At 35.3% G+C, this 14,992-nt stretch overlaps 2 protein-coding genes across 2 annotated transcripts in view; both read right to left on the minus strand.

Annotated features, from left to right (window-relative positions):
* Positions 1-1,113: 1,113 nt before the first annotated feature.
* On the minus strand, positions 1,114-9,625 carry Rbbp5 (retinoblastoma binding protein 5). Its single transcript, XM_090101553.1, has 11 exons — positions 9,442-9,625; positions 9,327-9,352; positions 8,879-9,073; positions 8,364-8,570; positions 7,713-7,894; positions 7,225-7,344; positions 6,566-6,759; positions 5,601-5,776; positions 4,930-5,043; positions 1,579-1,699; positions 1,114-1,229 (listed from the first exon to the last, which is right to left on the minus strand). Exons 1-11 carry the CDS (start codon positions 9,458-9,460, stop codon positions 1,153-1,155), a joined length of 1,431 nt encoding a protein of 476 aa, XP_089957679.1. The 5' UTR covers positions 9,461-9,625; the 3' UTR covers positions 1,114-1,152.
* A 2,824-nt stretch (positions 9,626-12,449) lies between these two features.
* Positions 12,450-14,992, minus strand: part of LOC149908743 (phospholipid-transporting ATPase IF-like) — a 34,258-nt gene continuing 31,715 nt past the window's right edge. The window contains exons 15-17 of the mRNA XM_090120321.1: positions 14,628-14,795; positions 13,768-13,923; positions 12,450-12,642 (exon numbers count right to left, since the gene is read on the minus strand). Of these exons, the coding sequence (XP_089976447.1) occupies positions 12,450-12,642; positions 13,768-13,923; positions 14,628-14,795 (517 nt within the window). The remainder of the gene's footprint in view (positions 12,643-13,767; positions 13,924-14,627; positions 14,796-14,992) is intronic.

The raw sequence follows: 14,992 nt of genomic DNA on the forward strand, positions 1-14,992 counted from the left end.
CTGTTTTTGGCATAATTTTTCTGGATAGATGCGTTATCGAATGACTATTATTAAAGCATAACTGCAAGTGTTACATACCTACGCATAGTTTTTTTTTAACAAAGATGATAATCGTGGTGTGAAAAGATGAGAAAAAAAATATGCCCAAAATACTTCATCACTGAATTTTTCAGCATTTAATAACAGATAAATAAGTTAATACTTTTATTTTTTTTATTCATTACAAAAATGATGAATTTTAATTTTATACATGAGGGAAGAGAAAACAGTAACCATTTGAATGTATCGTTTTAAATGTTTTTTGCAAATGTTCAAGTGGCCACAATCATTTCGAATTCATATAGATTTTTTTATAATTCAGAGCTCAGATTATGTTTAAATCATTCAAGTACATTATATTTCTCTAACACTTTAACTGCTAAACCGTTTTTATTGTGCACTGCCTGCATTATTGCACATAGGTAAAATAGGCTTAGATGATGTACTTAGACTGCGGCGCAGGCGTCGCTACATGTAACATGTATGTTAATAGTCTGAATCCTAAATATTTCGAATAAAATATTGAAATTGACGTAGTTTAATGCATCAGGTATCTATATACTAATTGTAATATTACAAGCATAATATTATTTGTGTATTTTTTATCAAAATTTTGATTATTCTGTATTTTATTAAATAGATCAAAAAAACTAAGTGAAAAATAAATCTTAGACCATCTAAAACACAGAACGACTGTCGATGGTTTGTTTAAACTTTAGATTATTGAAACTACATCTCTTTACGAGAAACAACTAACCTAACCTAACTCAAAATTGTTAAACCTAAATTAGTCACTCCAAATTAGATCCGAATTCAATCAAACTAGATTATGTATGTCAACAAAATTCTTTCTGCTGGTCGTATGTAATTTATGTGTGTTAAAAAATGCATAAAATACAAAACGAGCTCATGAATTATCATACAGAAATAACCAACTTTGTTTTGAGCACTTTTGTCAATAATGATAAATGAAGCTAATATAATTTTTATTTAAATTAATCTAAACTTTTGATATTATACTGAATATATTACACATATCTAGGATTTGGTAAAATGAGAAATAAAACGACAAAATGATTTAAAATATAATATATATTTAATACGATTCATAATTCATTTTCTGGGTCTGCCGGCGACTTTCTTGTTTCCTGCCGCTTGTTTGTTTTTGCCTCCAAATGGAAGTGGGTTTTCTGCAAATAATTAAACATTCTATGAGAAATTGTAAATTTAAACATTCCGTTATTTTACTTGAGAATTTTTTAAAGAATAGAAAAAAATCGATTACGAGGCGAGATTCGAACCCGCGTTGATAGAAACAAAAAAATTACAAAACTTTGTGTATGTTTTAAGTTTGTATAGAATATAGATACGATTACTTATGTAAGAAAAAATTAGTGTCAATAATTTTTTTTTGTGAAATCTAAATTTTACACTAGCCGCGAAACCTAGTTTTGGTCGAGTAAAATTAATTCACAGGTTTCTTACTTCGATATTATAGATTTCTATCAAACATACGGTGTATAATTTAATCATAATTACCAGGCGGATCGATCTTCAAGTTGATATCTATAGTGTTAGCTCGTGCTCGCTTGGTGGGTGGTTCAGCTTTTTCTGGCGTCGCACTCGGAGTCACCACTTCTGATGTAGCCGCCCAACCGTCCTGGAATGTGGAAATAATTAGTTGGTGACGGTCAGTGACGGTTGTAGACTTGTAAATAAGAGAGAAAATAGATTATATCGAAAAAAGTTGTATCGTACTGATGCTTGATGCCGCACGATGATTTTTGTAATTATTTCAGAGATGTTTTTGTTTGGTTTTTCGAACATTGTTTATAAGATAGATTAAATTCTTGAGGAAAACATATTTGGTGTTATTTTACTACACAACCAATTCTTTTTAATTTCGTTGATGTACCTAAAAGACTTAGTACCTATATGTGTGCACGTGTCTATGAGCATAAATGCGTTGTATATGTACGTAATTGGGTTATGTGTTTTTGTGTGAATCACTCGTGTATGTGGGTTCACTAGAATCAATATTAGTAGTGTGTGCACGAATGCGTTCGCCTAGTTTCATTAATATCTTTTGTGTAGATCATTCCTTGTAGTATCTGTGAACGAGTTTTGTGTGCGCCCGTATGTTTGCGTCTGTGTGAGCCTGTGAATGCGTTTGCGTTTGTAAAAGCGTGCGTGATGCGTGACTATTTTAAATATGTGTGAACGAGTTTTGTGAGTGTGCGTTTATGTATGCGTGCGAATACAGTTGCGACGTATATTTGTGTGTGATTAATTTATACAGTATGTGTGTGTGTCCGTGCGTGATGCGTGATCGTTTTGTTTATGTGTGAACGAGTTTTATGTGTGTGCGTGTATGTATGCGTGTGAATACAGTTGCGATATAAATTTGTGTGTGATTGTAGAAAAATAATATCTAATATGTTATATGTGAACTTCTTACTGTACTGGCTGGTTTGGTGATATAGGTATATATATATGTTTCAAATAATAAAACATGTCAGTTCTGTTCTGCACTTCATTCTGTTGTTTTATTATAGGTTATGGGCCCAGAGAATCAGTAAAAAAGCAGTTTTTTTAACAAGAATTTCGTTTTGGTACGAGTGTTAAAAAGTTTTTTTTCAACACGTTTTTTCATTATGTTGTTGGATATTCGTGAAATAAAATTTTATTTGGAATTACGATGGCGGCCAACTACTTGATAAATGTACCTAAATTACGTGGACGGTAAAATTACAGCGAGTGGTGCTTCGCGGCAGAGAATTTCCTAATCCTTGAAGGCATGAAACATTGTGTAAAGCCAGAAGGAGCGAGCGTAGGAGCTGCAGATGACAAAAAAAACCGGGCAAAGCTGATTATGACAATCGATCCGTCTTTGTTTGTACATGTAAAAAGTGTAAGAACATCAAAAGAACTCTGGGAAAAATTACAACAGTTATTCGATGACAACGGTTTTTCAAGAAGGATAAATCTGTTACGGAATCTAATTTCGATAAGACTGGAAAACTGCAGTTCAATGACGTCCTATGTGACTCAAATAATTGACACGGCTCAAAAATTAAGTGGCACAGGTTTTGAAATAAATGACCAGTGGACAGGCTTATTGTTATTAGCAGGATTACCAGAGCGGTTTTCACCGATGATCATGGCAATAGAGCATTCAGGCATTAACATAACGGCTGATTCTATAAAGTCGAAATTGTTAGACATGGAGTCAACCATAGAGGAACATGATGAAGTTGGCGGAGCATTCGCAGCTCGTTCGAAGTACATGAAAAATAAAATGGCGTCAAGAAAAAATGTCAATGTTGGTAACATTGTCGATCCGTCAAAATCAAACGTCAAGGTGAAGACAGTGACATGTCTTACGTAGTAATTGTATACTCTTTGGTGACATGTTACCGATGTAAACAAAAAGGACACTATCGAAATCAATGTACAAATAACGAAAACGCGTCGAACTCCAAAGAAAAACCCCGAATGCAGTCTAATGCTTTTAGTGCTGTGTTCCAAAGCGGGAATTTCAATAAAAATGCATGGTATATTGACTCTGGAGCTAGTGTACACCTTACGGCAAATGAAAGTTGGGTTATGAATGCGTCTTATGATCAGAAACAGGAAATTATCGTTGCAAACAGTGAAAAGTTGTCAGTTTTATGTTCTGGCGATGTGAAGATTACAACTACAACTGGGGGTTCAGCATATTTATGTTTGAATTATTTGTTATTGTACACTTATCAATATAACATTGTTAGATATAGTGGGGGTGTAGAAAAATAATATCTAATATGTTATATGTGAACTTCTTACTGTACTGGCTGGTTGGGTGATATAGGTATATATGTCACGGCTAAAGGTAGGTGAGAACATAAACTTAAGATTAGCCGGCTAAACTTAGGTTTATTTTCGACGAGGTGTTAATGTTAGTTTGTTCTATCTTTAGCCGGCTAAACTTAAGTGTAACCGCAGGCCCGTGGCTAAAAATGTCGGGGTGGGTAGATTTGGTTAGCGCCGGGCCGGTGGAGGGCTTGAGGGGCCCGCACAGTGCCAGAAAACACTCGCCCTGTTCCTTACATGTATTATAGTAACCAAATCTACCCACCCCGACTCAGGGCAGAAAGCTGGTGGCTAGGTTAGGTTAGGTTAGAACTCTTAAGACCCGCACGAGCCGAGCGAGCGCAGCGAGCGTGCTGCGGCAGCAGCCGGCGAAGTGCCAGAAAACACTCGCCCTGTTCCTTACATGTATTATAGTAACCAAATCTACCCACCCCGACATTTTTAGCCACGGGCCTGCGGTTACACTTAAGTTTAGCCGGCTAAAGATAGAACAAACTAACATTAACACCTCGTCGAAAATAAACCTAAGTTTAGCCGGCTAATCTTAAGTTTATGTTCTCACCTACCTTTAGCCGTAACATATACATATATATGTTTCAAATAATAAAACATGTCAGTTCTGTTCTGCACTTCATTCTGTTGTTTTATTATAGTGATTAATTTATACAGTATGTGTGTGTGTCCGTGCGTGATGCGTGATCGTTTTTTTCATGTGTGAACGAGTTTTGTAGGTGTGCGTGTATGTATGCGTGTGAATACAGTTGCGATATAAATTTGTGTGTGATTAATTTATACAGTACTAGCTTAGCTACCTAGCCCACGACTTTGTACGTGCACGGTGCATGCCCGTTTTTCCCCGTTCCCGCAAGAATTTCGGGAAATCCTTTCTTAGCGGATGCCTACGTCCTAACTCCTAACATCTACCTGCATGCCAAATTTCAGCCCAATACGTCCAATGGTTTGGGCTGTGCGTTGATAGATCACTATATCAGTCACCTTTGAGTTTTATATATATAGATGTGTGTATGTGTGTCCTACCTCAGGGTCCTCTATCTCAGGCGCGATGGGCAGGAAGGCGAGCAGCCCCTCGTCCTCGCCCTCCTCGTCCGAGCTGCAGAACGCCGCCACCGGCTCGCATGTCGTTACATCCACCTAACCACGTCATATTACATTTCTATACTTTTTATTTTTATCCTAGCGTTCAATTTAATCGAGGTTACATACGGATATTGTAATTAGAAAATTTTTAAATACCACACTTTTTTACTAAATATAGTTTTTTCGATTGTTGAATGATTGTTCTAACTATTTTATATGACACGATGATTTAATGAACTCCCATTAATGTTAATTATAAAGCAAAATGTGCTCAACACGACCAATTTTATGATTAAATAAAATGTATTAATACAACAAGTCTTTAATTTAAATCCACGCCCATAACACGTTTGTTCCTGTTACGTATAATGTAATCAAAACCAGTCTAATTATTGCAACACCCTTCCTTTTAAAAAATGTGTGCGTATACTAGTGTACACACGTAAGAAGTGAAACTTCTTTATGACCTTATTTTTCAAAAATAATTTGCTATATGCAACTTTACAGAAGTACGTCGAATGGCGCGTAACGGAAAAATGTTACACTAAATTTTTTTCCAACCCCGATAAAGAAGTTTCACTTCAATAACCGTTACCAAAGGTACATCCTACCTCAACCTCCTCATCATTCCGACTCTCCCCCGCCTGGTCCACAGATCGGTCCTCGTCTTCCACATCGAACTCACTCTCTCTCTCTTCGTATTCCACATTTTCATCTAACTCTTTGAAATCTGGCGCGAACGCTGACCAGTTCTCTACTTGGTTCTGCGCCCAGATCGATACGACACCTAGGAAAAATTATTTAGATATGATTCAGTACTATGTATAATAACGTATAATAAACAACTTTACTCACAATCACATTCAAAAAGTGTGCCTAAGCTATAAGGCAGAGTTTTGTAATGAGAGATACAATTTGTTGATTTTGAGAAGAGTCAAGAAGGTCTTTATTTCAAAGATTCTTATTATTTTTTTTTAGTAAGTCAAAAAGTGCTATCACAATCGAGAAGTCACTCAACACAAATTATTGTACTAACTGTGTGTTTTCTGTTAACCTATATTAAGGGTATTGTCCTCCTAACACAATATTAACTAAGTTCTTTGGCGAGATTAAAAGATACCAAAATGGTCGCCTTACTCCATGACGTGACGGCATTGCTATGACGCGACCTCGAAATTAAAAAAAATTGGTTGTCTGTAAAGTCGGTTTACTGACGAAATTTGAACGTGACAACGTCTTAACGCCGATTGTGCTTCTTTGTCGCACTTCAAGCCTTACATGGAACGCCTCAGAGCGAGGTAACGCCGCATGAGTCATGTTTTTTCGTGCGTGCAGCCGGCTTTATCGAATTACTAGCTGCTCCGCGCGGTTTCACCCCCGTGGCTCCACTCCTGTTGGTCGGAGCGTGATAATATATAGCCTATAACCTTCCTCGATAAATGAACTATCTAACACCGAAAGAATTTTTCAAATCGGACCAGTAGTTCCCGAGATTAGCGCGTTCATACAAACAAACAAACTCTTCAGCTTTATAATATTAGTATAGATAAGACGTCACGTCAAAAAGGTCACTCACCAGCGCTGATGCTGGCGATGATGGGCCTCACGGGATGCCACACAACATCCAGCAGCAGCTCGCCCTTGGTCCCGTGGAGGATCTTCACCAGGTTCCCGATGGCCTTCTCCCACACGTACAGCGCGTGTTGCCGGGCCGACCCCGCGCATATGTACTCGCCGTCCCCGGAGAAACAACACTTCTTCCATGTTGTTCTAGAAGGGGTTAAAATTTCGATGATTATTTTATGGAAACTATAGAAGAATTTGTTGTTGAACCGATGTTATCCATACTAATATTATAAATGCGAAAGTAACTCTGTCTGTCTGTCTGTTACTCAATCACGCCTGAACTACTGAACCAATTTGCATGAAATTTGGTATGGAGATATTTTGATACCCGAGAAAGGACATAGGCTACTTTTTACCCCGGGACATAGGATAGGTTTTATCCCGGAAATCCCACGGGAACGGGAACTATGCGGATTTTTTTTGACTGCGCGGGTGAACCTGCGGGCGGAAAGCTAGTATGTAGTATATAAATTCAATATTTACTTTTAAAGCATTCAAATGCTGAGTGTTTTTAAGAATAGAAAAATCAAATGTTAAATGACAGAAAAGAAAACACAGGCATGTAAAATTAAATTCTAAAAAAAAAACAATAATAGCTGTTTAACATACTTATTAACAAGATCCTGTAACTTCTGAATAGGTTCCGGTTCTCCATTGATTCCACACTTGAGTACTGTGTTTGTGTCATACACTCTGATCACACGGTCTGATGTGTTCACCAGGAAACAACTGCAATTTATATTTTTATGTAAATAAAAGAAACATTTATAAAAAAATGTGTGCGTGTACTAGTGTACACACGCGTGTGTAGTGTTCACTTCAAAAGCCATGATAAAATATGCAAAGTATTTTAATCAAAACTAATTAAGACAATCTATAGATTGTCTTAATTAAATCTATAGATATTAGCATTTAGCTATGACATTTCATACAATTTGATATTTAGTTTTAAAGCATTTTAATTTTATAAAACGAAATATTAAATTGTAAAGTATTAAAAAAAATATAACATTTTGTACATGTAATAGCTACAAAAAAAATCTAAAATAAAATATATCTATCCATATTTATTTATAAAAAAATCGTATCGTACTTACTCTCCTCTTCTAGCAAACTCTATACTTTTAATACCAGTAGTGCTTGATGTGCCGACTGTGATTTTAAAGCTTGCCTTAACAGCTAATGTTTGTGAGTCTAATATAAGTATCTTTCCTTTTGCATTGCCAGTATATACATGATCTCCTCGCCGATCAAATGAGGCTATTACATTTATATCACCCTGAAAAAATTGGTACAATTTTACAATTTATTCCCATCAAGTTTATATCATCACGTATAAGATCAGTAGACACCTATTTTTTCTTGCAAAAACTATTAATTTTAATATTATTTTGTCATCGCTCAGAAATCAGGATGTTTGCAAGCTAAATTATTGAGATAACCGTCCATCATACTAACTTGTAATTTATTTAGTCAATGAAAATTGAATTAATCTCTACTTTATTAATACATATTATAAATGCGAAAGTAACTCTGTCTGTCTGTCTGTTACTCAATCACGCCTAAACTACTGAACCAATTTTCATGAAATTTGGGATGGAGATATTTTGATACCCGAGAAAGGACATAGGCTACTTTTTATCCCGGGAAAATGACGCAATCCCACGGGAACAGGAACTATGCGGGTTTTTCTTTGACTGCGCGGGCGAAACCTAGTAGTGTCATAAAATCGTATTATATTTACTCACATCATCATCAATCGGCAGTATCTTATGTGCACCGTCTGTATCCACCAACAGTGCTGCATGTCTCATGGGACACACGAGGAAGCGCTTATCATTGCGAGGATCAAACTGCACCCTCTGTATGGGCGTGGGGAATCGGAATCGCTGCTCACATTCACCGGAGAGCACGTCCCATATACACACGTTGTGGTCCGTTGATGATGATAGTAGCTGAAGAAAACAATAAAAATATTTTCTACAAATAATTAAAAAAAATGTTCATAGTGATGTCCTATAAAAACTATTAATAAATTTTACTGTTATGTATCAATTAAAAGTATTGCTAAGGGCCGATTTTTCAATGCTTGGTTAAAACTTATCCGTCCAATAAAGTATTACACGATAATATTAAAATGTCACATAAACTGTCAACTACGAGCAATTAGAATACGTTTTTAAAATGGTAGTTTTATACATTATTCGACGAATAAGTATGATTGAAAAATCAGCCCTAAAATAAATAAATACAACATTCATACCTTTTTACAATTCCGTGACCAACTTAAACTACAAACTGGATACACATGAGCTGAAATAGATTTTGCAATGCCTCTCGTCAGAAAGTCCCAGATAAATATTCTTCCATCATTGCAGCCGACAGCTAACAGGGTTCCGCGTCGGTTGAACGCGCATGTAGCTGCTAGCGATATGGAATCTAATGTTCCATCGAATTCCTTCAAAATATTATTTAGGTTAGTTTTAGTGATAAAATGGATCAAAAAATTACAATTTTGCTTTTGATATCGAAATTATACTCTAAATTTTAAAACAATTGATAAAAAAATTTAATTATTAATTTATGATGTGTACAGAAGAAATATCTTCATTTTTGTTTGTTCTGAACACCAATAACAACAACAAAAGATTTAAATCGTTTGCATTGGATGTAACATTTCTATGTAATAATATGTGTTACAATATTCTTACCTCAGGATAATTTTGACCAAATGATTCTGAAATGGAAAGAGATAATTCAGGAATCGGTAATAAGAAATATTAGTAAACAATGCAACAGAAATCGCGTCAAAGAAACAAAACTTACCTAACAGCTCGAGATTCATATTTATAAATAAGTTTTATGATCCAACTTATTCTAGACTTGATAAATGAACATAATTATATGAATACGAAACTAGATAGTATTGTAAATAACAAATAAGTAATAAAATCAGTCAAAACAAATCAAATTTTCTTGTAATAGCGGCAGCGGCGACCCAAACACCGACACGCGTGACAATTGACAAACGTCATCTATGACATTTGACATATTTCATAATCCATAAATAAAGCCATATTAGATACAAGCACTTTAGAATTGGAATCAATTTTATTTTTACAGAATACGTCATTAAAAAAATCGGTGAGTTGCGCACGGTTACTGCTCCTCGCTCTATAATAATGTAAAATATATGAAACTATGATTCCTCATTTTTTGTCCAAGTTTTAATATCAGTTTTTAAATAATTAAGTTAAAGAAATAAAAAATTTGCGTTCGCCCACTTCTACATAATACTTTTTCAAAAATCATCATCTAATTCTAATAGATAAAATGAGGGATGGAATTTTGTTTTTTTTTTTGGCCGTAATCTTGGGCACCCAGTTTCAAAATAAAACGCATTGATAAATTCAACTTATTTATTTACAAAATATACACCTGTAACTATTAAATGCAAATGTCAAGTTTAAGTAATGTCACTTTTAAATTATTCTTGTATTATCATTTCTCACTATAGATGCATTCCAATTTAAATTACCAATATCGATATAATATAACAAACATACAAAATATATTTCTCAAAATACATTTTATGTAATACCAAATACATATTAGAGTAACAACTTGTTGATCCAATAATTATTAATATACAACCTTATTATTTATAAAAATAAACGACTATATTTTATTTATATTTTCAACTGTTTTGTTAAAAACTTTGCTTTATTTATTTTTATTTAGGCCTACTTACTTCGCACTTAGGAATTACATCTTAAAAACTATGCTATGACTAGAATACTCAATTATCGCATAAAATAGTTCCCTGTTGTTACGAAAAGCTCATAGTTTTATCACAACATTAACAAATACATGTATTTATTAAATACAAATTGTTAATTTTTCATTGGCACACAGCTTTTTAATATGTATTACCGTATGATAAAACGAGCAAGTTTGATGACATTTATACCTTTTTTTTAATAAATTAAATTAATAATAAATCATAGCTACTTCTTTGGGTAATGCGCTTACGCCATTGAGATAATAATGGCTTACGCACACATAATTACATTACATACATCTATAATAATTTGTAACTACATTCTTGCAAATAAATATAATTTAAATTTTTTGAATTTAATTTGAAATTTGAAAAAATTAAATTCGAATTTAAATTTACGTAAATTTTTTGTATGAATATTGTAAAATTATTTTACAATATTCATACAAAAAATTTAAATTAATTTAAATAACTTGAAACTGAATATAATCTGTGCTTAAGTAACCGTAATATTCAATTTTTCAAATATAGAGCTCGCTTTCTATTTCTCTTGACGGCATATCTTTCTTCCCTCTCAAGTAACGAAATGCCATGATGTCATAAAGCAGTATCCATAGTGGGAAAGTGATGGCGCTAGATAGCTATTTAGCTGTCTCTTTTCTATACTGGAATGAATACTGCTTTGAGACATTATGGCATTTCGTTACCTACATGAGAGGGAAGAAAGATATGCCGCCAAGAGAAATAGAAAGAGAGCTCTAGATGAGCCCTCAGATGTATCCTTAAAATCCTTGTTTTAAATAATTGATAAATCTCGTGATTTCAATTAAATTATTTGTATTTTATGTAAAATTTGTCTATCTGTATCTTGATTAAAATTAAAAAAAATGTATACAATTAAATTAAATTATTTTTAATAAATTAAATAATATTTAAGCCGTTTTAATAACTTTGTTTGGCCTCTTACACTCTATAATACAATAACATATCACATCACTTAGAAATATTTTACTAACAATTTAAGAAAACGCGAAATAGAACACTACCTTTACATAATAAATTATTATAGATGAGAGCTCAAAACCATAATGCCTAATATACTGATACCCACTTTGAAAATCTTATTAAAAATACAATATCAAAAATAGTCAATCATAAAGTTTACTTTATGATGTCATGTTCAATATGAAATATATTTTTCCACCCTTTCGAGACATTATCTACTTAATACGAATTATGTATTTATGTTTTATTAACAAATCTATACTAATATTATAAAGCTGAAGAGTTTGTTTGTTTGAACGCGCTAATGTCGGGAACTACTGGTCCGATTTGAAAAATTATTTCGGTGTTAGATAGCCCATTTATCGAGGAAGGCTATAGGATATAATATATATCATCATGCTACGACCAACAGGAGTGGAGCCACGGGGGTGAAACCGCGGGGAGTAGCTAGTTGTTTATTATACTGAAACTATCGTTTTTTATTAACTGTAGGATTTTGTAATTATTGTATCAAATAAATGATTGTTATCAATACACTTTAATATAAAATACATGTATATAAAACTTCTTAAAAATGTAATAAGAACAAACGTTCACACAAATCACTTTGCTATCTAAATATCTTTTTTTTTTTCAATTATCTCCGTGTGTTCACATAAAATATTCATTGACCTTTTTGAGGTACAAATCGCCTTTTTTCACAGTAATTCCTTATAAACTCACAGATATATGCTAAACAGAACATAATATCCCGAAGTTATGACCCTTTTTTTTGTGTGGTGTCTCTCAATGTTAGCCAGAAGGGCTTCTACATTTTAACGCGGACGCGGGGGTGAACTGAAGGTTCACCCTGGTAGCGACATGCACAAGGGCGTCCCCCCGCCACGGGGACCACGAACCTCGGCTTGGGCTGTCGCTTGAGTGGAGGAGGCCAGGAGGGCCCTAATCGGACGGGAATGAAGTTATGACCCTTTTTTTTCTATTCTCTTAGCACTTTGTCTTGAAAGCTAAGCACATTTTTTTCACCATATACAAAATCATAGACAATTCACAATCTAGTAGTGAACACGTTAGTATCACTATTATCTATACGTATATTCCTCCGAGCCCATTTCTCTGTTATAATTCGCAAACAGAAGTCTGGCGCTAATGTGCCAATGATAACGAGCAAGTTCAATATCCAGAAGGATGGTGTGATTAACAGGCGAGTGTATGTGCCGAGGACATCGCCGTCTAATTTCCTGAAAAAAAAAAATATTTAGTATTACAGCATAGAATGTGAAGGATATAATTTTCTGTGTACGTTAAAGTTCAATATTAAAGTTTTTTTTTTTTTGACGTGACAACGTCTTATAATTCGATAGAGCCGGCTGCACGCACGAAAAAACATGACTCATGCGGCGTTACCTCGCTCTGAGGCGTTCCAGGCTTGAAGTGCAAGCGAGAGCGTGGAACAAGCGACAAAGAAGCACAACCGGACGTTGTCACGTTCAACTATCGTCAGTAAACCGACTTTACAGACAACCAATTTTTTTACAAATGATTTCAACCAAAGACATGTTGCCGAGTAAACAAAAATAATCGAACAATTTTAGCGTGGGTACGCACTTGCGCAATTATTAGTTCTTTCATTCAAGCGTCCTTGCGCTTGCGTGAAATAATTTGGCGCTCTGCAAAACGCGTAGCTTTTGTTTTCATATTATGTACACACGTACCTGCGCTTGCATGTGTGTTTCAGCGTACTGACACTCGCAGGTAAAGAAATCGTGCGTCGTAAGGTGGGTAGGTCCGGAAATGGACGGCGATATTATTTAATATCGGCGGCCATTGTACACTCACGGGCCTCGAAGGGCTGCGAAGAAGCAGCAGTCGCCACAGCTCAGCGGGGGTATAAGGCCTGGCTGTTAACCCCCGCCGCTCAGGACGAAAGACGGCCACCGTTGGGTTTTAGTGGGTATGGCTTCGTGCGAGTCCCACATACCCCCTTGGACAGCAAAACTGCCAAGGGGGATGCGTAAATGCATTTCCCAACGTTAAAAAAAAAAAAAAAAAAAAAGGTAAAGAAATCGTGCCATTAGACATAACGCTGGTCTGTTTAGATACCCTGTAAATAACTTTAAATACTCCCGCCTTCTTAAAGTGTCTTGCCTCTCATGTTCCTCACCTCTACGTAAAAAATGCTCTGCATAGAGCTCAATCCATAGCATTCATAGGTAGAGCAGCGAGTAGAGCACATTGAATGCGATGTTTGCAGCGAGTGAGCCATCAGCATGGGCAGATTGCACAGAGGCACTTACAGTGGAGCAGCATTAGAGAGATCACACATAAATCCACTGGTCCTGTATAACGTGGAGCCCTGTACTCACACGTAGAACAGCGAGTAGAGCGCGTTGAAGGCGACGTAGGCGGCGAGCGAGAGCGCGGCGGAGAGCGCGAGCGCGCCCGTCACGCGCCGCGCGTGCGCACACAGCTTTAGCGTCACCGACACCATCGACAGGTGGAACAGCACCGCCCCGAGCGTCCTGGACAACAAAATAAATCAATTATAAAAAAGACGGGTTGCACTCCGGGAGTGCCGGCAGAAGTGAAAACTTGATTATTAACGTTGAGCATGTTTGATATTTTGGAATGGTATCCGACTTACGCTTTTTCGATCAGGTCACGTGTCCTGACGCGAGTTTAAGATTTTATACCCATTATTACAGAAAAAGTGCTCAACGCCGCTAAAGAAGTTTTCACTTCAAAAAATAATTTATTAAGCTATTGCATAGCTTCTATCGCGAGTCTTGAGCGCGGTGACCGAATGTAAAAATTCCGTAACGAAACTTCACGCTCCCCACTCCGACGAATACGGAGGTGTGGCTTGAAGGCATAGCAGGGCTTTAACGCGGCAGTCCCCGAGTGCCACACGTCTTTTTTTTTCATATATTTTAGGTACAAAAAACACAACACCACCGAACTAGGGTATATTATTTACCAATTTATACATATTATATTAATCACAAATAAGATAGGTAAAATGAAATGAATGAAATGAAATAAATGAAATGAAATAAAATGAATGAAATGAAATGAATGTATTTAGGTATTTTACTTTTACTTTTACTTTGAGAATCAATTTATTTATCTAGCTAGTAATAACAATATAAACCTTCTAGCCCAATAACGGGTTACTCTTTTTTAATAATTTGCACATAAAAGACTCAAAACTAAAAAGGAAAATCACCATAGATCCACAGTCTTCCCGTCAGCGGATATGACGTCACTGGCCAGGTAGTATCTTGAGAAGGCATAGATAACAACAGAATGGTATAACGAGGATAGAACCCACGCGCCGAAATACGGCCATGACAGGAGACGGTTCTTCCGTATGTTCCTGTATAGCATTGGGTTGCTGGAAACAAATAAATAATATATATTGAACATCTTGGAAAAAAATTACCAAGTTATATTTGTTGAACCTATCATGCAATTGAATTTTAGGTTTTTAAAGTATATATTTATGGTATTTAAATAAATATTGAAAATTTTTCAAACAATAGAAAAAAATCCCGGCTCTATTATTAAGAGAAATTACAGGTTTTAAACTTT

Source organism: Colias eurytheme, chromosome 4 (genome assembly GCF_061535395.1).
Source record: "Colias eurytheme isolate Ceu_HAF_F1 chromosome 4, ilColEury1 Martin Lab GWU primary, whole genome shotgun sequence".
Taxonomy (NCBI): Eukaryota; Metazoa; Arthropoda; class Insecta; order Lepidoptera; family Pieridae; genus Colias; species Colias eurytheme.